Source organism: Pteropus vampyrus, unplaced genomic scaffold (genome assembly GCF_000151845.1).
Source record: "Pteropus vampyrus isolate Shadow unplaced genomic scaffold, Pvam_2.0 Scaffold128, whole genome shotgun sequence".
In the NCBI taxonomy this organism is placed as follows: Eukaryota; Metazoa; Chordata; class Mammalia; order Chiroptera; family Pteropodidae; genus Pteropus; species Pteropus vampyrus.
In genome coordinates this window covers 4,906,628-4,931,981 of record NW_011888909.1, presented here as the reverse complement: position 1 = coordinate 4,931,981, position 25,354 = coordinate 4,906,628, and the positions used below count along the sequence as shown (strand labels likewise).

General features: G+C 39.1%; 1 protein-coding gene across 7 annotated transcripts in view; it reads left to right on the top strand.

The window, feature by feature from the left end:
• The first annotated feature begins 8,478 nt into the window (after nt 1-8,478).
• CRCP (CGRP receptor component) overlaps nt 8,479-25,354 on the top strand; it is a 37,633-nt gene continuing 20,757 nt past the window's right edge. For 2 of the 7 annotated variants that reach the window (XR_896285.2, XM_011366986.2), the window contains exons 1-4: nt 8,479-8,625; nt 16,108-16,144; nt 17,693-17,791; nt 24,824-24,918. Coding sequence is in view for 6 of the 7 variants with exons in the window: in XM_011366986.2 (XP_011365288.1) it covers nt 8,618-8,625; nt 16,108-16,144; nt 17,693-17,791; nt 24,824-24,918 (239 nt within the window). In the remaining variant the exon portion in view is untranslated. The other 5 variants (XM_011366989.2, XM_011366987.2, XM_023534629.1 and 2 more) reach the window with 5 other exon arrangements.

The following is a 25,354-nucleotide window of genomic DNA, read 5'->3' as shown; positions in this document are numbered from 1 at the left end:
TGCTGAGGGAAACCGATGAGCCAATGCAGAGACAAGAACAGTGGCCACAAGGCCAGTGGGGCCCCCACCACATCTACTGAGTGTTGTCCCTTACCCAGAACTGCCTCCGTCTCTGACCTATACGGCGGAAGAGAACATATATTTTCAAGATAAGGGAGCCACTAGGAACCAACAGGGGTGGTGGACAACCCCAGATGGAAAAATTGGGCTCTCATGGCCCTTGGAAGGACTCTCCTCCACCAACTACACCAGACCACACACCTAGGGTGAACTAAGATGCTCTAAGCTTTAGACTCCTCCTTTCACTTGTTAAAAGGGAGAAGAACTGCAGAGGAGATTGTCTCACGATGCCTGGCTTGTGCCCAAATTAATCCAAAGAAGGGGAAGATAGAAGAATCTAGGCATAGGGAAAGAGAAACTTATCCAGGGGACCACTGGGAAGTAGATTTCACTGAGGTAACCCTAACTGTGGGAGGCTGCAAATATTTACTTGTTTTTATAGACACATTTTCAGGATGGGTAGAGGCCTTCCCTACTAGGAAAGAGACTGCCTTAGTAGTTACTAAGAAACTACTACAAGAAATTCTCCCTCAGTTTGGTCTCCCTGGAACTTTAGGGTCGGATAATGGGCCAGCCTTCGTAGCAAAGGTATCCAACAATTGGCTAGCTACCTAAATTCGCAAGGTAAACTCCACAGCGCCTACCAGCCCTAAAAGTTCGGGCCAAGTAGAGCGAATGAATCGGACCCTAAAAAAGACATTAGTCAAGTTAAGATTAGAAACTGGTGGGACCTGGGTAGAACTTCTCCCTTTTGCTCTTCTCCAAGCCAGGTGTACTCCATATATTAATGGATTCACTCCATTTGAAATTTTCTTTGGAAAACCCCCACCTTTAGTGCCTAGAACAGAAGATGAGAAAAAGGCAGAACTACGTAACCTTGTCTTACTTAAGTCTTTACAGGCCCTTCAAAGTGTACAGAAGATTTGGTCTGGGGTTCGTGCTGCCCACTCAGCCCCAGGGGACAGGCTTCCCCATCAGTTTCAGCCTGGGGATTCTGTGTGGATCCGGAAGTTCACTTCCAAGGGACTAGAACCCAAATGGAAAGGACCCTTCACTGTCTACCTGATGATGCCCGCTGCAGTTAAAGTAGACGGCATCCCATCATGGATTCATCACTCCCACGTGAAGGCAGCACGAGAGTGGACAGCTCAGGAAGACGGGCCCTTAAGACTAAGACTCAAGCATACATAAGTATAACCCTTTGTTTCTTCCTTTTTATCTCTTTAGCCCAGCCATTCGACCAGCCACAACCAAAATCAGAAGGAGCATTAATAACTTTGCTAACGACAATACACAAGGTCTTAAATAAGACCACCCCAGACATAGGACAAGATTGCTGGTTGTGCCTAAACCCAAAACCCCCTTACTATGTCGGGGTAGAAACTCCCTTAAACTTAACTGAGCTCAGCAGGCTAGAACTTCAAGTCGATTCACTAGCAGAAGTAGTCCTCCAAAATAGAAGAGGTTTAGATTTATTATTCTTAGAACAAGATGGATTATGTATGGCTCTAAGTGAAACCTGTTGCTTCTATGCTAATAACTCTGGAGTAATTAGAGAGAACTTACAACTAGTAGAGAGAAATTTAGATGCCAGGGAAAAACAAAGACTAGAATCAGATACTTGGTTTCATAAGATGTTCAATTGGTCACCATGGCTAACAACCCTTCTATCTGCTATAGCTGGACCTTTAATCCTCCTCCTCTTCTTAACTTTTGGCCTATGTTTCCTCGATTTCTTGTTTGCATATATAAGGAAGAGAATTAATTCTATTAAACTTTTAGTATTACAAAATAGAGTCTATGAGCAAATTCCACATGAAGAATCAAGGATTTGATTTTCTGCTAAGGCCAGTGGGGAATGTGCTGGCTGGAAAATTACCGCTTAGCTATCGCCCATGGGAATATAGGCTATCGCCCATAGGAATGTAGGCTATCACCCATGGGAACATAACATTCTAACAATAAGCTTTCTGCTTCTGTACTCCCACTTGCACAACCGACCTGTGGGTTGACAGGTAGTGAATAGGAGAAAAATAGCCCTTTGTGTTTAAGACAGAATGAGGAATGGGATTTAAAAACCCTGTACCTCTACATTTGGGGGCTGCTTAATTTGGGGTCTGTGTACCCCTGGCAGACATAGCTGGCTGAATAAAGAGCATATTTCTTATAACTCACTGATTTCTGGTGGTCTGTGTGTCTTTTGGGGGCTGGCGGCTACAACAGCGTGTTTAGGGTGTCATGGCTGTAGACTAGTTTCATTCTTTTGCAGGTGGCTTTTCAGTTTTCCCAGCACCATTTATTGAAGAGGCTTTCCTTTCTCCACTGTCTGTTTTTGAATCTTTTGTCGAAAATTATTTGCCCATATAAATATGGGTTTACTTCTAGAATCTCGATTCTGTTCCGCTGGTCTGTGTGGCAGATGTGTTTTAAAACCACTGCATGTCTATTATCATGTTTAATCTTCTTAAGAGGTAGACACAGTTATCACTATTTTACAGATAAAGAAATTTAGAAGATTAGATGCTTAGAGAAGATTAATCAACTTGCCTAAGGTTATAAAATTAGTAGGTGGTAGAGACAGGATCCAAACAAAGGCCAGCAGTCTGGCCCCAGAAATTGTGTTCTTAATCTCGATGCTATAACATTTATGCTAGACAAAGAGAATAAAATATGTAGGACATTTGTTTATATTCTCTCTTATGTGGAGTTCACTATGTGCCAGGCACTGCTCAAAGCACTTTTTAAGGAATTATGTGAGTTAAGTGGGAGAAGCACATGGTAGAGGCCCCAGGAGTCAGGCCTGGGCTGACTGGGCTAGGAGTTGGGAAGTAGTCCCACCAAGGACCAAGGAATCTCTAGGAAAAAGCTCCATCCCAAGAAGCTCCCTCCTGCTGTAGGAGGAGGCAGAGCTGTGCCTGTCATTTTAATTATCCCCTCACCTGGTTCCATAGACTTCAGCAGCCAGGGAATGAAAATAAACTAAAGAAGCCCAAAGCATCTGCAACAATGGTGTCAGAAAGTAGGCATGCCTCAGGACCTAGGAACAGCAGCAGCCTGCCCTGCTGTAGCAATATAGCAGCCATCACTGTAATGTAGGGAGGAGGCAAAAGAATTAAAAATGTTAATCAAGCCACATTCAGAGACTACAGTATGCTGATCAGCCCTGCAGCCAGACCAGAAGGACACCTTCAGAACAAAGGAAGATTTCTGCTGGATTACTAACAACCCATTCTCCACACTTGAGAAGGGGAAACAGGAACCAAGAGTCATTCCCTATGGCTAAAATCTTGGGGAACTTATGGATTAAAGGCTGGAAACTGCCAGCAGGCCTTTTGCTCTACATCTTCTTACCTTTTCATGCTACATACTCTTCCCCTTCCTCCCTGTATGTTCATATTAAAGGAAATGGCAACCAAAGAATGAAATATAAACTAAGTTCCCTGAACGCTCAGGGTCCTTCTCAGTGCTTTTCCTCTGTCTCTCACTGTCTCTCTCACTCTCTGCCTCTGAGAGGAGACCACACACTGTCTGTGGAGTGTTATCCCTTTTCTAATAAACTTTCCTTTTGACTCTAACTTTGGCGTGTGTGTTGAATTCTTTCTACACTCTCTGCCAAAGGACTCTCTTCTCTCTTGGTGCAGGGCTTGGTCTCCTCCCACCAACTTAGGGAAATTTGCCCCATCCTGCATCAACTGCAGAGAGGTCAGTGGCAACCACCAGAGGCCTAGAGCTCTGGGTGTGCTTATGCATGTGTGTGCTCAGGAGACCTTGAGACAACCTGGATTTATCAAGAAGCCATTTGAGTTATTCAGCTTCCTGCAGAAAAGGGGCAGAGCTGGAGAATCAGACTTTTGTAATTGTGGACAGTGAATGCATAGGAGGACGGTCTGCATGAAACAAAAGATTTGCATGGGAGTGTATTCATTTTCTATTACTGCTGTAACAAATTACCACACAAAACCCCACAAATTTATTATCTCATGACTATATACGTTAGAAGTCCTACATGGGTCTTACGGTGCTAAAATTAAGGTGATGGCAGGGCAGCAGTCTTTTGGAGGCTCCAGTGCCTTTTCTAGTGTTTGGAGGCCACCTACACCCCTTGGCTCATGGCTCCCTTCCTCCTTCTTCAAAGCCTGCAATATTGCATCTCTCTGACCATTCTTCCATAATAACGCCTGGCTCTGACATCAGCTGAGGAAGATTCTCCTCTTTTAAGGACCCGTGCGATTAGATAGGACCTGACCAAATGATCCAGGATAATCTCCCCATCTTGAAGTCCATAACCTTAATCGCATCTGTAAAGTCCCTTTGGCCATGTATGGTAACATATCCAAAGGTTCTGGAGAACTAGGATGTGGACATCTTTGGGAAACCATTGTTCTGCCTACTATATGAAGAGACTCCAGGAAAATACCCCTGAATAGGGATAACCACTCATTCCCACTCCTACCACCAAGCCCTGCACTGCCAGATAACACATTTTCTTACTAACTGAAAGCCTCTAACTCAACCCATGTCAATTGTTCCGAGGTAAGGCGAATAATGAAAGGCTCCGTGATTTTCCCAAGAAGGCGGACAGTATTCCTGAAGTGGAAACTAGATGATATACACATACCACCTTATACTTAAAGCTTTCTTTATTCAAAATCTTATTTCTTTGCTTTAGATATATAGGAAGATAATAGTTAACATTTTCCCCCCATGCTTCCCATTTGCCAAGTGCTATTCTAAGCACAACTCTGTAAGGGAGGTACTGCTATTATTGTTTTACAGATGAGTTAATCAAGATCCAGAAGGATTAAGACACTTGCCTGAGGCCACACAGCTAATGATAGAGCCTGTACTTAATTCAGGCTGTCTAGCTACAAGAGCCCACATCTGTAACCACCACACTTGATTTCCTCATTCCACTATGTCCTCAGGAATATAATCCATGAATGGAAGTCTCCAAGAGTCTACAATTCCTACTCTTGGGGTGATAAAAAACAGATCACAAACTGATTCTACTTTGCTGGTGTTTCCTTCAGGGCCTTGATCATAAGCAAACTTCCTGTGTCCAACCTTATTGCTACCATGAGGATCTAGGGCTGTTCAGACAATAGAAGATGCCCACTTTCAGCTGAGGGCTGAGTGTTATACAGGATTTATTTGCCTCAAAGAGTGCAAAGTTTGCCTGGCCTCTCTTCCCTGAAATTTTCACCTTGGTGCATCAAAATAACTGAGGAAGGGTTTAATGCAGAACAGGGAGGCACCCCTAATGTTAGCAGCCCCTAAAACTGAGAGGGGTAAAATTGGGGTGGTGCTGGCACACATGAGTGTTGAAGCTGGCCAGAAGTGAGAGACCTGGCTCTTCCACTGCTTAACTCCTCTCTGAGCTTCACTTTCCTCTCTGTGAAATGGGCTAATCATAGTGTTTAACTCCTCGAACTCTTGAGAGAAGTAAATGAGATCATGCTAATACAGTGCTTGGCACACATTCTCATGAGGACTTTGTGAGGATTAAATGAATACAAACATGTGAAGAGCTTACATCAACTCTCTGACGCCTGGTAAGGACCAGGTAAGTCTTACTCTTCTAGACTCTCCCTGGGTGACTTAACTTTAAAGGCTTCATTTCTACTTCAAAAGCTCTAACTGCTGATTTTCTTCTGAGCTCTGGACTTAATACCTTCAGTGTTCGATAGGACTTTCCACTTGGAAGACATACAAGGTTTGCTCATACTCTGGACTTTTGTGTATATTTGATACCTCTGCCTAAAAAACAGGCTATTAAGAACGAAAAAAAAGCCATTTACTAGGTTCGTGTGCTTTGTGTGTCAATCTCAAGTTAGGAAAGCTGCAGGGAGTTGAGTTAGAGACTTGGGCCAGGCCAGGTAAGAGTTTCAGCACTTGACTGGCCCAGCTTTGTTGGCTCGGTTATCTTGTCCTGCATGATCCTTCTGGGCAGCCTTCTCCTGGGAGAGGGCTTCACTCCTGACCACTCAGTTTCCCCTAGGGGATAAGTTGGGTGACTGCATACAGCCCCCAAGGGCTTAGGGTGGCCTCTCTTGGAGAACCTGGAGCTCAGCCATTTTATCATGGGGCCCTCAAAGGCACTAGCCTAGCTTCCCTAAAACTTTGTTCTTGTGTGCTCCTCCCCACACCCAGCTCAAACACCCCTGGCTTTGTGATGCCTCTCCACCTCATTAGTCATTTCCTCCTCTGCTCCATGGCATCTAAACATAGTATATTGTGGTTATTGATGTCCAGAGCTGGTTCCTCAGCTAGGCTGTCAGCTCGTCAGGCAAGGAGTGTATATTATTCACATTTATATCATTACCACCAAATGGGCCATCACTACGATTGTTAGTGCATAACACATGAGCATCGTCTTTATGGGGCTCACTGTTCTCAAGGGAACACAGGGTACTCTCTCCACATGAATCAAGCTAGTGGGGCCTGGGGTGGCATTTTATTTTTAAAAATTTTAAAGTAAATTAATTGTTCTTAAAATAATATTTTTATAATTTAAAAATAACATGTGTATTGAAAAACATTTATAAAATTTTGAATGTGTAAAGTTAAATGTTCAAAATTTTCCCCAGTTCTCTGCCAATCTAGTACCCACAGGCAAACACCAGTAAAAAAAATTTTTAACAGCTTTATTGATATATAACTCAGATACCATACAATTCTTTTATTTAAAGTATACAATTCAATGTTTTTTAGTATATTCGTAGGGATGTGAAACTGATACAGGCCAGAACAAATTTCCCCGAGTAGGGAGAAAGAATTCTTTCTGAGTGCATGAAAGAATTCAAATGCCAGAGTAAGTCAAAAGGAAAGTTTATTAGAGAAGGGATAACGCTTCATAGACAGAAAGCCTGAGAGAGAGACTCAGACGGACAGAGAGAGATAGAGACAGTGACAGAGCAGACAGAGAGAGAGAGAGAGAGAGAGACTGAGAGAAAGACACTGAGAAGGGACACTGAGTATTCAGGGAATTCAGTTTATATATCATTTTTAGTTTCTGTAAATTACAGTTTAAATACTTTGTTAACCTATTTTCATGCGATGGTATGAACATATAGTATTAAAGGATAAGAATATGTAGCTTGAAAGGCCTAATGGCAATTCTCGGCCTTTGATCCACAGGTTCCTCATGGTGTTAGCCATAGGGAATGAATAATTTTATTTTGTAGGGCATCATTTAAAGACTCTGTTTTCCTATTTTCCCTTCAGTGTGGGGAAATGGGTCATTAGCAATCCCATGGATAAGACCAGAAGTTACTCAAGTCTTAGGCAGTATGTCTCTAGACAATTAGCATGTCTGAGGAAATGCTGGCTGGAATTAAGGTAGAGTCGAAGAGAGAAGCATTTCATCTTGTTACAGAATCACAGGCTGTCTGACTGTAAAGTGTGCACCATTAACTGTTAATATCATGGAATAACAAAGCCCTTAGTAAGGGCCTTGCAAAGAGAATGAGTTTAGTAAATAACTGATAGAACTATAAAAAAAGAAAAAAATAGCAATTGACTCATCATCTAAAGACACCTGCCACTATCAATATTTTGGTACATTTCCTGCCAGTCTTTAGGAAATACTTCAGACATACCCAAAAATCCAGAAGATAATAAACATCTATCTCCCACCCCTATTTTTTTAAAAGACATAAAATGTAGATTAGGCGGCTTTACCTCCCAAACCTTAAGGTATTTCTTCCCTATGCATTATTTTTCCTTAGATTAGGGTCACACCACATCATTTTCTATCTTTAAAAATCTATATCAAGAGCATTTCCCCAATATACCAAATATGCCGCATGACTTCTCACGGCTGCATGTTATATTGCATGACTGAAACGAAAACATCACAACACACCCATCTTTTTAAAGCGCCTGATAATTCTTCGATAAATTTCTAGAAAGGACTGTGCCTGATGTTAAGGCTCTTTTATGCGTACGTTTTTGGCCAAATAGCTCTCAAGGCAGAATGAAAACAGGGAAAAGGGAGTTTGAGACTTTTCCCTTCCCTTTTTAATACGTTTTATTGAATTATAACATACATACAGGAAAGTGGACATAAATGTATAGCTCACTGAATTTTCAGAAACTTAACACACCACGTCCCCAACACCCAGATCACGCAATAGAACATTTCCGGAAGCCCAGATCCACCTCACTCCCTCACCATCGCTACTCTACAAGGGGTGGGATTTTAACGTCGCAAAGGACTACTAACACGATGATGTCTTTGGAATCTTAGTTTAATAATACTTTGGTATAACCTAGACCACGAAAACATGAGCTAAGTTCCATCTGCAAACGCTTAAAAAGCTAAAGTCCGGCTGGGTGAACAGCAGCCAGGCCTAACAGCGTAGGCAGCCGCCTCCACCGCTGTAGCGCGAGGTCCGCCAGGCTCCCGACGTGCAGCGCGGCAATCCCGGCGTGCACCGCGGCGCCAGAGTCGGTGATCCAGCACTCGGCGCGGACCAAGAGTAGCAGCAGTGGCGGCGGGGCTTGTGTGTGTGTGTGTGTTTGTGTTGGCGGCCGGAGACGACGAGGCGGGTTCGGCATGGAAGTGTAAGCTGCGCAAGGCGTATCCCCGTCTTTGGGTGGAGATTCACAGCTGGGGACGGCTAGGTCTTGGGACCCGAGAGGCGCGGGCACTGGTCGCAAAGGCGTGTGGGGAGGAAGACGCGGAAGAAAGACTCTCGCTCTGCTCGACTCAGCCTCCGCCCGCGCTCCCACCAGGTGCCTGGGACCGGGGCTGAGTATGTTTCAGTGTGTCTGCTTCCTTCTTCATTCATTTACTAGCATTTCCTAGGTCTCTGTGGGGAGCCGTGCCAGGTATCCGAGCAGAGACTTAGAAGGTATAAATCCTTGAGTCCGCCCTGGAAGTACCTGGAGGAGAGACGGATAAACTTTGCCTGGGGCAGTGGGCTCGTGGGGAGCCCTAATTTGGAAGAGGTGCTGTCCGAGTTGATGTGGAGCAGTTAGCCCTGTGAAGACAGAGGCGGGTTTTCTGGGAAGAAGGTGTTTGTGCCTGGATCGTGACCACCAAAACAACACGTGTGTGTGTGTGTGTGTGTGTCTCTGGGAAGTATCAGCCGTTCAACAGTTTAACTAACTTCACCTGGTCTTTTGCATGTTTGTCCATTGTACTGCATTCCAATGGAAGTGTTTTTCATCTACTCCGCCCGTGGGTTTTTACATGGTTGACATTAATTCGTAGGCGTATCTGTATTGTGTTATCTTTGGCACTGATTATTTAATTATTTAATACATTTTTCTTTACGTTATTTTGCCACCTGTGTGATGATTATACGTACTAAAAAAGACTTAAAAAATAAAAAAAAAACCCGCAATGTGTATATGTACCCAAAGTGAAAGCTTCATGAAACGATACTTATTGTTTGCCGTACACCCTGATTTTGTCTTGTCAAATCTACTCAAAAAGAGTCAGGAGGCTTTGGCTAGAAATAAATGAATAAAAATATTTAAATAAAAAGATTTATTCAAGGGTTTTAGAGTTTTCTAACTGGAAACAGGCAAAAATCAAGAAGTGTTCTGAAGAAGAGAGAAAAGTTGAGTGAAAGTCATATCCTTGAAAATAATCAGTCCTGCATTCTAGGTAGGCCCCTGGATTGGGTCAGGACAGCTATCAGATGTCAGGTGTCCTGGAGGATGGGTACCAGGAGGCTTGGTCCTGAGTCCTGTAGAGGGTAGTTAGAGGGTTATCTGCAGGTTTGATGTATGTCTGGGCATTAATGCTCAACAAGCTTCTGTATATCCAGGTATTGATGCAGGACTGGAAAGTTCCAAAGTTTTATGTTCCCAGGCTAGTTAAGACAAGAAAAAGAATTGTTTCCTCATGCTTCAATGTTTATAATGTTAATAATTTAGCAGCTTGGTTAAAATGACTCCTTTTTACATTTTCCCTATTTTTACTCTTTTTTCAGTCTCTTCTCATTTGTTAAAAATGAATGACGACCCAGTAAATTGATGGGGTTTAATCTGCAACTTGAAATATATTCATTTTACTCTAGCTCAAGTCATCATTATCATTTTCCCCTTCTTCACTAGAGCATTTCCTGTCAGCATATAAACCTGCTTTAATTTATCCATATCAAAAATGTCTTTGTCCCCACATTCATGTCCACTTACTGCTGCATTTGTTTCCTTTCACAACAAAACAAAAGTATTGTTTATCCCCTCATTTTCTCAGTCATTCAATTGGGCTTTCATCTTCACCAGTCTACGGAAATGGATCTGTGAAGATTATCTGAGCCCTCCATCCTGTCACATCCAAAGATTGATTTTTCTGGACTTTCTTGGTCTCTTAGCAGCAGTTGATCCAAAAACTCTAGAAACTTCTTTGGCTTTGTGACATGCTCTTCTGAATTTCTTCCTACAACAAGAGTACTCAGTCTCTTGGCTCCCCCTTTTTCCCTTTCTTGGCTTCTAAATGTTGAGGTATCTTAGGGCTCAGTACAGGGACTCTTTTTCTCTACACTCTTTTCCATAGTCATTTTACCCATCTATATGCTGATGAGTCCCAAAAGTATATTTCCAGCCTTTTTCTCCCATTTGTCTAGTTGCTTAGATGAAAAACCTAGCCCTCTTTCCTCACCCCTAAGTCCAGTCTATCAGCCAGTCCTGTCTTATCCACTTTCAGAATATATTTTGAATGCAGTTACTTTTCACCATCTTCACTGCTAATTTTCTGCTACACCATCTCTGGTCTGGATTAAGCAATAGCTTTATGCTTTCATTTCTGTCCCCTTGCCCCATTCTCTACACAGCTGCAAGAATGATTGGATCAATTAGTGGTCTCCCCTCACCCTTGTGTAAAATCCTTACTTGCCTTTCTGTTGTACTTAGAGGAAATCCACATTCCTTATTAGGACCTATAAGATCCAGTTGTAACCTCACCTACTCACCAACCATATCTTGCCACTGTCCTCACCCCGCCAAACACACACTTTCCACTGGCAATCAAATAGTTTTTGTAACCTTCTAAGCCCTTTCCTACCTCAGGACCTTTGCATTGCTGTTTTCTTTGCCTGGTATATATTTTTCCCTTGTACTTCTTTCTTGTCCTTTTGATAGGTCAGGTCGAGTGTCTCTTTTCAATGCTGCTTTTCCTTTTTATTCAATCCAAAATAATTTTCATGTTTGTCTTTCATAGCACCTTGGTTTACTTTTCCCTTAAAGAGTTTTATAATAATAGATATATGTGATTTGAGAATGGAAGGGGTCCCTGAAATGAGAAGGTCTGGAGGCCTAACTTTTAGTTCCTGCCTGGCCTCTAACATGAGGCTTGACCTCTGGCAGTGTGGTCTTAAGAATCTTCTGTTGAACCCTAAGTCTATGAGGGGGCACATATACTGTACTTCTGTCAGGTACTCCTAGGACCGGGAGTGGGAAGGCATGAATGGAAAACTCTCTTGAATTATTATTTTTTTGTTCAGTCACTGGTTAAATACCTGCTGAGTAAATAATACATAATAGACATACAGTAGAATTTTTTTCAAGGTGAGGAATATTTATGCTTTATTTGGTTTAATAACAATTAAAAGAAAAAAATTTTTTGGCCATCATTTGGACACTTCATCAGGTAAAAGGATACAAAATTTTCAAAGCAAAACTAAGTGTTTATATACTGCATATAAAGTGTTTGCTCTTTGTCTAACTTTGTCTCAGGCCTTGGGTTTATTTATATACCTGGAAAGCTTTGTATTCACTCTTTTATTCTTGAACTTAGTATACATAGTTAGGGAAATGGATTCTACTTACCTTCTATGCCATCTTTTTGTGATAGTGTCAGAATTTCCTTCATTTTAAAGCTGGAAATGGTGAGGTTTAAAGAAGTTGGCTTATAGGTCCTATAACAATTCAGTAACAGAATTGGAAAGAGGATACTTGTTACCTCCCAAGAAAATGCTACAGTTTAATTGTTTGCTGACTTGGTCAGTTGCCCAGGTTTAGTTTTTTATAACGTGATTTGAATCGATAACATAGGTTGAACATAGAATTTAAGCAATTCCATTCAACACTGCTTTCTAAGAGTTGACTGTGACAGTTAATAGGCACTGTTCACATGGGCCTTTTGTGTATTTGTGTGTTTCTAAGGAATGTCTGCCAATAGATCATTTTGTTCTGTTTTTCAGAATTAGGTTTTAAAAAGTAGTTGCTGGCATCCATTAAATTGACCTAGCAAGTTAAGCAAATTTTACAGGTTAAATTTCAAACAGCAAGTCAACTTCAGTTAGTTAATTAATTAGTTGAGAAAATTAAGTGATTGCTTGCCTATAAGTATAGATTTAGACAATCTTTAAAATTCACTTGGAATATTTACTTTAAATACTCGTAAATAAAATTAGTAATATTCTAAGTCTTATAAGAGTATATGAAGTTTTGTGTAGGTTGGCAGTTTCTAGAAGTCTCAGTGCTTGTGAATATATTACATAATAGCGAAACATTAGCTACAGAGCAGACAATTCCTGCTCAGTAGGAATCAACAACTTGTAAATATAATTGACAGATGTGTCAGTTGACGGATTCTAGTTACCCTAAAAAGTATAGGAGGAAAATGCATTTTATGTTGATTGTAGATTATACTAATTTTTTTAACCTTATGGAATGCTTTAGTTTTGCATTTCTACTTTTCTCAACATGTTAGCTTGAAAAATTTCAAACCCATAGAATAGTTACAAAAAGACCACCACAATTACCTTTATACCCTTTACCTAGAATCTGCGTGTGTTAACATTTTAACATATGTACCTTGTGTCACATGTGCATGCTTTCTCTTTCTACACACACAACACACAGTCAACCATTTGAGAGTTGTAGCTATGTCATTTTACCCAGTCTTACAGAGGCATTCTCTTATGTAATTACAATACCATTATCATACCTAGGGAATTTAATACTGATAAAACCATTCGTATTAAAATACAACCTATATTCACATTTGTCCAGTTGTCCCAATAATGTCATTTAGCTGGATTTTTTTTTCTTTTTTTTTTTTACCAATTTAGGAACAAGTCAGGAATCACACATTGTATTTAGTTGTTATGTTTCTTTAATCTCCTTTACTCTGAAAAGTTTCCTAGCCGTTGTGTGTATGTGTGACATTGGCATTGTGACAAAAGACATTGATTTAGAAGAATTTAGGCCAGTTGTTTTGAAGTTTGGGTTTGTCTGATTATGTCTTCATGGCTAGATTCAAATTAAACATTTTTTTTTTACAAGAGTGCTGTAAGAGCTGTATCTTTCTTATTGCATCTCATCATCATCATTGGTGATGTTAAATAGGATAACTTGATTATGTTGATTGATGTTTGTCAAATCTCACCATATCCTGTTCTTACCAACATGCCACTTAGTGGTGGTTACAATAACTTCTTGGGGATAAGAACTGCCTTAAAATTCTCCCCGCCCACCCCCCCCCAAATTTCCCAATCCACACAGTTCATTTAGGACTAAGATACTATGCACTTATTGACATTTTATTTAATAAAGGCATACCACATATTGGCATTTACTCTGTTAGTATTTAGCTGGGTAAAACAATAATTATATTCCTAATAAAAGAATTGATGAATAAGTCAGCTTCTGCTGATTACAGCGCCTGTTTAAACATTTATTGTGCTCCAAAACAGAGGTTTATTAAAATAAGAGAGTTTCCCTTCTTTGGATATTGGCTCTAGAAAAGGCAGATGATGTCCTTTGGATTCTTGCTTTAGCAATATTGACTTGGGCAATGAGGCAATAACTTGGAAGAGCCAGGGGCAGATTTCCCGGGCATGGAATATTCTGCATGACAGGAGGGGCCAATACTTGGAAATGAAGTTGTAACAGTGGCACCTGGGTTGGATCCATTAGCCTTGAAGAAAAATGACATTTATATTTTTCCCCTAGTCTGTTCCAGGCAGGGATGTCTTAGTTGCTTTTTGTATTTTAGGGCACACAGGGAGTTGTAACTCAATTTCAAGCAAAGATAGGAGGAAGCTTTGTGGGCTGACTTCCTGATTAAGTAGGCAAAGATGACATATGGTTTGATTTGTCATTTTCAATTTTAAATTAACCATGTTATATAAACTAATTACGCATTGTCCTTCCTGTGGTAGGTTCTTTTTAAATGTGATATTCTTTGTGACTTGAGTACAGTTGTTATTTGGGCAAAGCAGCACTTTTGTGAAAACCCAGCTATTTATTGAATGCCTAGTAAGCTTCACACGCTGATTTCATTACAGTGCCGACATCACTGTGTTGATGACCTAAGGCCTAGGTCATATCTTTGTGTTGACCACCTACTAGTTTTCTTTATTTGTTGACTGGGGAAATCACCCATATTTTTGAAATTTTGTACCATCTTCATCATAAAGCCTTACTCCTGGTTTAAGAACATATGGTAGTCTTTATTGCACATATGTCAAGTGCAAACTCCTTCCTGAATTTTTAGGATTCAGCATTACCAATTTTCATTTGTCCACTCCAATCTTATTTTTCACAGTTCCATAGTTTTCTTTCATTTCAGTTAGGCTTCTTACTGTGTGACCTTAAGCAAGTTTTTAAATCTTTGAGCCTGTTTCATTATCAATAATGAAATCATAATAGCTCCTACTTTACAGGGTTTTTAATGGGAATTAAGTGAGGTGATATCTTTTTTAAATTAAATTTATTGAGGTGACATTAGTTAATAAAATCATAGGTTTCAAGTGTACAGTTCAATAATACATTATATATATTGCATTGTATATTCACCAAAGTGAAATTTCCTTTCATCACCATATATTTTACCCCTTTTACCCCTCTCTACCTCTCCCCGCCCCTCTCAATATCTTTTAAAAACAGTGGCCTGCATTTAGAGACATCTTAATAAGTACCAAGAACTATGCTACACTTTTAAAATTTGTTGTCTCTTTTCATCCTTATAATGGCTTTATAAGGTAGGAAGAAGTTGTGGCGGTAATAGCACAGGTAGTGGTAAGAGGTGGCATTTATTGGGTACTTACTGTGTTGCAGGTACTGTACATGCTTCAATTTAATTCTGTAAACAGTCTTAGGAGATTGGTACTATAATTGCTATTTTATAGATGAGGAAATTTAAGCATAGAGAGTTTAAATAACTTGCCCAAATTCACATAGCTAATTGTACGGTGGAGCTGGGTTTAGCATCCAGGGTATACTTCAAGGTACTAGTTTATCCCCATTTTTTGTTTTAAATTGGGAAGTTTAGAGGGGCTAATTCACTCACGAAAACTCATGAACCTTATAAGTAGCAGAACTGGAATATGGACCTAGGTTTGTTAAATTTCAAAACTGTTCATTATTATACTGTACTGCCTTCAGACTATTAAAAACAGTACTTTTTGATACGATATTGTAGAATGGATCAATTATAATAGTCAAATTGCTGTGCTCATTTATTAATGAAAGGTGATATTTTGCCTTGATCAACTGTTAAACGAGGGTGCCAGGCTTTAGACCACTGCTTGACACATGAACTGTACCTGTTGAACTGGTAGAGAAGATGATGATCAGTAATTTTGTGGATATCTGGCAGGATTTCTGACATTACTGGAATTTCTAGGGTTCATGTTAGTGTCAAGGATCCCATTTCTGGTGATTCAGCAGGACTTGGCTGCCCTAGATATCAGTAGCTGGTGGAAGGCAGATAGTACTGGGGAAAGGTCATGGCTATGGGATGAGACAATACTTTGTTTCTCCAGTTAACACTGTTTATAGATCCCCCCGGCTCTGATGTTCTTTCTGTAACTAACTTCTCTCAGATGTCTGACTTCTCTTCTGCCTAGACTAGGGATAAGTAGAATATTTTAATCACTCATGTGGTGATGGTTGTATGATATACTATGGCTGAAATTGTCCATTAGCAGCTAAACCAGTAGGACTTGGGACCTTTCTCTTAAAGATTGTAGTCCCTAAATTCCTGAACTGGACTACTGAATTTTGACAGAGGAATGATTTTACAGATGTTTAATTCACACAAAGGGATATGAGCCCGGACTATGATGATTTACTTTTCTTTTGCAGGAAGGATGCCAATTCTGCGCTGCTCAGTAACTACGAGGTAAATAGCTTTGAAGTGGACTTTGTATTTTCCTCTCTAATAGTTTGCTTTTTGCTTCTGGTTATTGAGTTGTGGTTAGAAATGACTGAATTCATTTGAATTTTCCACTTTAAAATAGGACAGATGGCACCATCTGGGGGACCTTAGAATACTCTAAGCTTAGTAAATTATACACAATAATTCAGGGAAGCTGGGAAGACTTTAGTGTACAATAGGCAACTTTCCCCCAAATCCAGAAATTTTAGGTCTTCATTTGGGATGCCTTCATGAAATGGAAGCATCTATTTTGGATGCTTCTGTAAAAATTTCTATTAAAATATGTGTACCTTTTCATAATTACCACTCTTTACCTATAAAATGCTTTTGTATAACATTTTGATTCTTATAAAAATCTAAATATTAAAACCTTCATTTTGAAAGCGAGAATTCAGTTGACTCACCATTATGAATAATTTAGTAACAGATTTGGAATTTGGGGGCTTCAGGGTTTGGTTCCTGGGGAAAGGGAGGAAAGAGGGTGGTAAGAGGGGAGATATAACTTTATTTTTGCCTACTTTCTATTTTGCCTGGATCTTGTTCGATACTAAGAAAACCATTGAATAGCTTAATTCTAAGTAGAAAAAAAATTCACACATTCTTTGTCAATTTTTCATATTCCAGAGTCTAAACTTATAGTCTCATAGGAGATTTGGGTCACCACTGTATGACATAATATAGTAGAATTAACACAGTTGGCCATATTTCACTCTTTCTAAAAGGTTACTCTTAAATGGTTGCTGCTCATAACAAAGAATTGATTGTTGGTCAAGCCATTGGCTTTTAGGAACTTCCTTGGCCAGTTTGGACTCTGCTAGGTGTTGCTAGGTGTTGGGGTGTTTTATACATTGGGGAAACATTGATTACATTAATTGTGTCTCATACCACTACTTCTGAATATGATGGCCAGGGGAAGGGTTGCATAATATCTAGAAATGGTCTGTGAACCTATACTTCCCACAGTTCTCTGGTGTAATCTCCCAAACAGGAAAGAGATCTACTCCCTATACCCTCTTTAACACTAATACACACATATTTCTCCCTTGTGGGAAAGTATACTTCTAAATTTTATAGCATTTTTTCCTCGCCTCCCTTTTTTATTTTTTGATAGACTATATTTTAGCACTTATCTCATAGTTTCTCTTTCCCCAAAATAAGTTATACTAGATTTTTATATTAAGTAGAATCTGTTTTTTTAAAAAGTTATTTATTTTAGGAAAATTTACTTTTAAATATTCAAAATATTTTTGATCAGAGGAAATCAGAGATAGTGTATGTTGGTAGGAAACATTTGAAATATTTTAAGTAATCTAATGAATTTGAATTATTTGACTTAAATAAAAGAGCATTTAAAAAATGTGACATCCTTGGATTTATATTTGCTCTAATGCAAGAATTGAGGAGAGAGTTTGTGGGAAGAAAAGAGATACTGTTTTATTCTTCAAAATCATTGACTTTGGAATAGGTATAGTCTCAAATTTTTTATAAAAATCTTTTATACATTCTTCCTAGGTGTTCCAGTTACTAATGGATCTGAAAGAGCAGCGTAAAGAAAGTGGAAAGAATAAACACAGTTCTGGGCAACAGAACTTGAATACTATCACCTATGAGGTAAGCCTAGGCTTCTGGAGGGTCTGTCTGTACTGCCATTGTGTGTGTGGGCGGGGGGAGTGGTTTCTTCTGCAGATGACTGGATTGCCTAGTACTTGATTTGAATAGTTTTACTATAACCTAGTTTTTATTCTGTTTATAAAAGTGGAAAGAGTTTGGCTATCTGCAAGGGTTAGCCAACTACAAAATTAGGGGGAAGAGTCTGTAACCCCGCCCTCACTTCTAAGACCAATTTCAAGTGAGGAATCCCACAACCAGTCTCAGATTCAATAATTCACTAGATGTACTCATAGAACTCACTGAAAGCTATCATATTCACAGTTACCGTTTATTACAGAGAAAGGATATAGATTAAAATTGGTCAAGGGAAGAAGCAAATAGGGCAGATTCTAGGAGAAATATCAAATGCAGAGCTTCCATTATTCTCTTAATGCGGAGTCAGGACACATTTCTCTTGTCCTGTGTGCGGCAACATGCACAGAGTATTGCCAACCAGGGAAGCTCAGCTGAGCTTCAGTGTCTAGAGACTTTGTTGGGGCTCTATTACACAGGCAGAATTGAATAATTAATTGCCCATTTGATTCATCTCAGCCTCCAGGCCGAGTGATACTGCATGACCGAAAATCCCTACCCTAAGTCACATTGTTAATTTCAGATTGTCCAGTATGATCTAAGGCCCCAGACAAAGATACTCCTATTAAATATAACATTCCAAGAGTGGAGATTACCTCCCAGAAGCCAAGGGCAAAGGCCAGACCTCTTTGGGCAAAGCCAAATTCTTTATTGCACAGAAAATAATACTTTTTATTGCAGAAAACTTAGAACATACCAAAAGGCATAAAGAAGAAAGCAAAAGTAATTCATAATCTTACTATCTAGTGGACATTTTGCTGTGTTCTCTCCCAACCTATGCTTTGTCCTCAAAAAAAAAATGTGTAAGCCATATTTTTTTATGGGTGATGTTTGATTTTGTATCTGTCATTTAAATTTTTTTCTTGCTATTTCCTTCCAATTCTGATTTTTGTCTCTACAGTAAAGATTTGGTTTTAATTTCTTTTGCTTTTCAAATAATCGTTAATCTTGAATTGTTATTTTAATTCCTTTCAAAGAGGGGGTTTAACACTTTTGTCACCATTACTCCCCATGTAATTTTGTTCATTTAATCATGTATTTAAAACTCTATCATTCATTTATTCATTCATGTTCTTTTACATTATATAATTAATCTTTTTCAAAGAAGAAAAAAAGTTTTTGGTAATTAATATTTGTTTATAAAATTTGTTTTATAAACAAATTTTAAAACTGTCAAGTACTTTTAACTGCACTATCAATTTAAGCTCATTGCCACTCCTTAAATTTTTTTAAAAAACAAATTTATTTATTTTACTTAGTTTCAAGTATACAGTACATTGGTTAGACATCTACATAGCTCACAAAATGATCCCCCCAATTGCTCCTTCCCTCCTCTGGCCCTCCACCTAGCCATCATATTAATGCTAACTGCATTCCCTATGCTCTGCTTCCAGGGACATCCCTGTGATCATCTGTCAACTACTGATTTGTACTTCTTTAACCCTTCACCCCATTCTCTCAGACCCCTAACCTCCCCTTGCCTCTGTCCGTCACCAAATTGTCCACTATATTTATGAGTCTGTTTTTGATTAGCTTGTTCTTTTTGTCCCTTAGATTCTGCATGTAAGTGAAATCATATGGTATTTATCTTTCTCTGTCTTACTTATTTCACTCAGCGTAATAACCTCTAGGTCCATCCGTGTCATTGCAAATGGTAGGATTTCATTTTTTTAATGGCTGAGTAATATTCCATTGTGTATATGAACTATAATTTCTTTATTGAATCGTCTGTTGATGGGCATTTAGGTTTAGGTTGCTTCCATATCTTGGCTGTTGTAAATTGTGCTGCCATAAATATTGGGGTGCATAGATCTTTACGAATCATTGTTTTGGTTTTCTTTGGATAAATACCCAGGAGTGCAATTTTGGGTCAAAAGTAAGATCAGTTTTTAAGTTTTTGAGAAACCTCCCTGCTGTTTTCCAAAGCGGCTGTACCAATTTGCAATCCCACCAACAATGTATGAGGGTTCCTTTTTCTCCGTATCTTTGCCAACACTTGGTTTTTGATTTATTGATGATAGCCATTCTGACAGGTGCGAGGTGATATCGCGTTGTGGTTTTAATTTGCATTTCTCTGATGGTTAGCGACCTTGAACATCTTTTCATATGTCTATTAGTCATCTGTATTTCCTCTTTGGAAAAGCATCTATTCAGGTCTTCTGCCCATTTTTTAATTGGATCGTTTGGTTTTTTGTTGTTGAGATATAGCCACTCCTTAAATTCTTGCTTTTAATTCATGGTGCCTAAGGAAAGTTATTGTGGCACTAAATGTTTTGAAACTTTTTATACCTAAGACTATATTGCTGGTGTTCTTAATGTGAATGACTACTCATCTGAATATAGAATTCTTGGGTTCAACTTTTATTCTGCAGGGCTCTGTACATATGACTTGGTCTATTAGTATTCATTGTTATGGAGGAGTGTGAGACCAACCTGATGTTTGCACTTTTGAGAGACTCTACTTAGATGTTGAGGTTACTGTTTTTTTCCTTATGTTTAAAATTCCTCTCAAATTATGTCTAGGTGGGGTTCCGTCTTTAAAAAACAAAACAAAACATGACATAGCTTTAGTTTTCTTTGGACAGAAAAACCTGGTTGAAATTTCTGTTGTATTTCAAAAAGCCTTGATAAATATACCATCTATGGGCTTTTGAATCCCCCCCCCCAAAAAAAAACAAATAAAAACTTTTGTTTTGGAATATTTTATTCTTGCAGAAGAATTATAAAGATAATGCTGAGAGTTCCCAAGTACCCTTCTTCTTGTTTTTGCTGTATAAATCTTACATAACCATGGTACAGTTATTAAAATAAGAAATTGACATTGGTACATACTATTAAACTAAAGATTTTATTTAAAATTTCCCAGTTTTTTCACCAATGCACTTTTTTTTTTGTTCAAGGATCCAATCCAAGACACTATTTTGTATTTAGTTAACATGTTTCCTAAATATCTTCCAGTCTGTAACAGATCCTTACTTAGTCTTTTCTTATCTTCCATGACCTTGACACTTCTGAAGAGTACTGGTCAGGCATCTTTTTAGAATGTCCCTTAATTTTAGTATGTCTGATATTTTCTCATGACTAGACTGAAGTTTTGGCTTTTGGGGAAGGATATGACAGAAGCGATGTGCTCTTCTCATTGCATGTTACAGGGTACATGATATTGTTGTGTCCAGAATAACCAGACCCAACTTGAGTGCTCTTAACCAGGAGACAGTTTATTAGCCGGCGGCTGTCCTTGCAAAGGAGCAGCCTCGAAATGCCAAGATACAAGGTTTTTAAGCCCCAAATCCCATTCCTCATTCTGTCTTAAACACAAAGGTCCATCTTTCTCCTATTCACTACCTGTCAACCCACTGGTCAGGTGTGCAAGCGGGAAGTACAGAAGCAGAAAGCTTGTGTTAGAATGTTATGTTCCTATGGGTGATTGCCTATGTTCCCATGGACAATAGCCAGTGTTCCCATGGGCGATGGCCAAACAGTAATTTTCAGCTTATATACAATTGATTATTTTTCATGCCACGCAAGCAAGCAGGGTTACACAGGCTAAAATTGGCAGTTAGCGTATGAGCTCATTGTTACAAGTTTCATGATTAACAGAATGTGGTTAGGGGTTCCAGAAACTAGGCCTAAGTTATGGACTTCCTTTGTCTAGTTTCAGGTTTTAATTATTCTTTAACCCTTTCACATTTCAGCAGGCCATTACAGATATCAGTGTCTTATTACTGATCCCGTTAACTTTCATCACTTGGTTAAGTGCTTTCTGCCAGGTTTCTCCACTATAAAGTTGCTGTTTTTCCATTTCCATATTCTATTAGAAAGGAGTCACCAAATCCAGCTCATAGTCAAGGGAAAGATTAGGCTTCACCTCTTGAAGGGAGGGAAATCAAAGAATTTGAGGACATATGTTAAAACCACCACAGTAATAAGTATTTTGGGGAAGAGGCTTTGAGGCTGTGGAAATATCCCACTTCTCCTTGAGCTTTTGCCCATTAATTCTAGCATTCATTGGTGGGTCTTTTCCTGCACTAATTATTACTATGGTGGGACTGCCGAATGGTGATTTTTCCCTCATTTTTTCTGTATTTAATAATTAGAATTATTTGGCTATTTATTCTTTGGGTTCCCCGTATTTAAAAAATTGTCTGAAATATGCCAGTGTAGCTGTCAGATTAAGTTTTTCCTTCTGTTTTTTTTTTTTTAGGATCAGAAGTTTTCTTCTAAAATTTCATTAATTCTTCCTGTTCTAGCTACCGTTTTTTTAATCTTTATTGAAATATAATAGACAATTAGTTGCTCGTGTTTATTGTACAATTTAACGAGGTTTTTTTTTTTCAGTTATAATTGGCATACAATGATATACCGGTTTCAGTTGTATAGCATAGTGATCAGGGATCCACATAATTCCCAAAGTGATCACCCCACTAAATCTAGTACCCCTCTTCCCCCTTACAAATTTATTCAACATTATTAACCATCTTCCCCATGCTACTCTCCATCTCCATGTTTATTCTGCAACTATCCGTTTGTACCTCTTAATCCCTTTGCCTCTTTTTTTGTCCCCTTAACCCTCCTCCCATCTAGTACCCCTCAAAATATTCTCTGTATCTATGTTTATTTCTGCTTTTGTTGTTGTTGATTTTGTTCTTTAGATTCCACATGTATGTGAAATCCTGCAGTATTTGTCTTTCTCTATCTGACCCATTTCATTCAGCTCAATACCCTCTAGGTGCATCAAGGCAATATTTTTTTCCATCTCCTTTCTTTTAGTCTGTGTGTATCTTTTAATCTGAAATTAGTCTCTCATAGGCATCATATGTATGGGTCTTGTTTTCTTACTCATTCAGCTACTCTGTCTTTTGGTTGGAGCACTTAATTCTTTTCCACTTGAGGTACTTTGTTGATAGATATGTAGTTATTACCATTCTTTATCCCTGTTTTTGATACATGTTTTTTCTTCTTAAAGAAGTCCCTTCAACATTTCCTGTAATATTGGCTTGGTAATAAATTTCTTTAGCCTATTTTTGTCTGGGAAGCACTTTTATCTTTCCTTTGACTCTAAATGATAGCTTTGCTGAATAAAGTATTCTTGGTTGTAGATTCTGGGTTTTCATCACATTGAATATTTTGTGCCAAGGCTGCTTTCTGTCCTGCATCGTTTCTTTTGAGAAATTAGGTGCTGGTCTTATGGGTGCTCCCTTGTAGGTAACTAACTGCTTTTCTCTTGCTGCTTTTATTATTATTTTTTCTCTTGCTGCTTTTAAGATTTTCTCTTTGTATTTAACCTTTGGCATTTTAATTATGATGTGTCTTGGTATGGGCCTCTTTGGGTTCCTGGTTTTTGGGACTTCTCTGAGCTTCCTGGGGTTTTATGTTCATTTCCTTCAGCAAGTTAGGGAAGTTTTCCATCATTATTTCTTCAAATAGCTCTTCAGCATCTTATTTTCCTTCAGGTACCCCTATGATGTGGATAGTTTTACCTTTAATAGCGTCCCGTAGGCTCCTTAAATTATTATAGTCTTGGCTTCTTCTTGCTGTTCTGGTTGAGTGTCCTTGGCTTTCCTATCCTCTATATAGGTCATTTGATCCTCATCTTTATTCACTCCAGTTATTCCATTTATATAATTCTCATCTCAGATAATGTGTTCTTCATTTCTGACTGGTTTCCTTTTATAATTTCCATTTCCATTTTCATGTTTTTTATCTCTTTGTTGAAATTCTCACTGAATTCATCTACACTTCCCCTAAGTTCATTGAGCATCTTTATAACCAGTGTTTTGAACTCTGCATCTGTTAGATTACTTGACTCCATTATATCTGTATCTCTGTTCTGTTCTCTCATATGGTTTCTGCTTCTTTGTGTTCTCATTTTGGCTACCTTTCTGTGACTGTTTCTGTGTAGTAAGCAAAGCTCCTAAGTCTCCCGGTCTTACTAGCGTGGATTTGTGTAGTGGGTGTCCAGTGACACAGTCCTGAGAGGGGTTCAGCTACAGGTCAAATTTAGCCCCAGCCTGTGCCCCTCCGGGGTCACTTATTAAGATTCAGCAAGCAATCCACAGATGCTGAGCTTATAGTTGCCTCAAAAGGCCACACCAGAAACCAAGGCCAGCTGCCACCAGTGTGAGTATAGGTGAGGATACACCTGGATGTGGCTTGGGTGGAGCCATGAGTTGTGAGAGGCAGAGTTTCAGGGAATCCTCTGGGCCGAGCAACCTCTGTTATCCAGTTTGATAACATCTTTGCTATGGTGGCGCTGAGTCTGTGCACTGGAAACGGAGAGGGCTCAACAGGGAATAGTAGATATCACCAGCACTTCTATACCGATCGAGTCTCGCCTTGGTCCTCACTCCGACGGCTCACTGTCCCCCTGTAAGTCCCTGGTGCCCCCTGTGCAGCCGAACTGGCATGGTGCTTAGAGTGAGCAGGTCAGTCACCATGAAAGTCTGCTCGTGGATCTGGCCACTTTAAAAGGCGTCTGCAGCTGCCAGCTGCTGCTGCCACAGCCTCTGTCCCATTCAGCTGCTCGGGACCAGGCAGCCTGTTGTCCTTGCCCTGTCCTACCTTCTGCCGTTGCAGGGTGATTTCTTAGATTTCTCTTTAGTTGTATGGCTTCTTCATCTAGATTGTAGGTGATTTTTCCTTACTGTTTGCTTCTTTATTCTGTCATAACCTTGATTTGGTCACCAGAGGGATGAACAGAGCCTTTATCATTTACGCCATTTTTTCCCCCACTGGTTTTGTTTTTGAAGAATTCCTATTTTATTAAGATTGACTCTCCTTAAGGCATTTGTTTTATGGAAGATTTTTGAAACAATTTTAGAATACTGAATTACAGCACTGCCTTCCATTTTCCTCATTCAGGGTTCTTGGTCTTATGCTTGCTTCGTCCATTTTTTTTAGACATTAAAATACATATCGAAAACACCATGCAGGCACCAGAGTCCTGAGATTATTAGAGAATTTCTCACAGCAATGAAAAGCCACAAGTTGACCAAGTAAGTAAAAATTATCTTAAGTAGAAAGAGTGATACATAATGAAAATAACTTAAAAAAAGCCATCCTTAGCAACTTTGTATTTATATTTAGTTGAATTTTTAATTGTAATTAACACTCAGTGTGCTCTTTTAAAGTAGTATTATAGTATCGTAGATGAGACAACTGAAACTTAGATATAGAGATCCTTCTAGAGCCAGGAACAGAACCTAGTGGGAATTTTTAATTTCAAAATCTTCTTGAGTCCTGGTTCTGTGACCTGTCCCATCACCCCCTCCCAGAATTCAGACCAAATTGATTGAAAAATGGGGTTCACAAATTAAACTCCTTTTTTAAAGTTGATTAATTTGTGTTTGCTTAGGGCAAAAATGGCTTGATAATGTTCTTTCTGCTGTTCTAGTGCCTAAATTCTTGGTGATTTTCTTGAATAAAGTATGA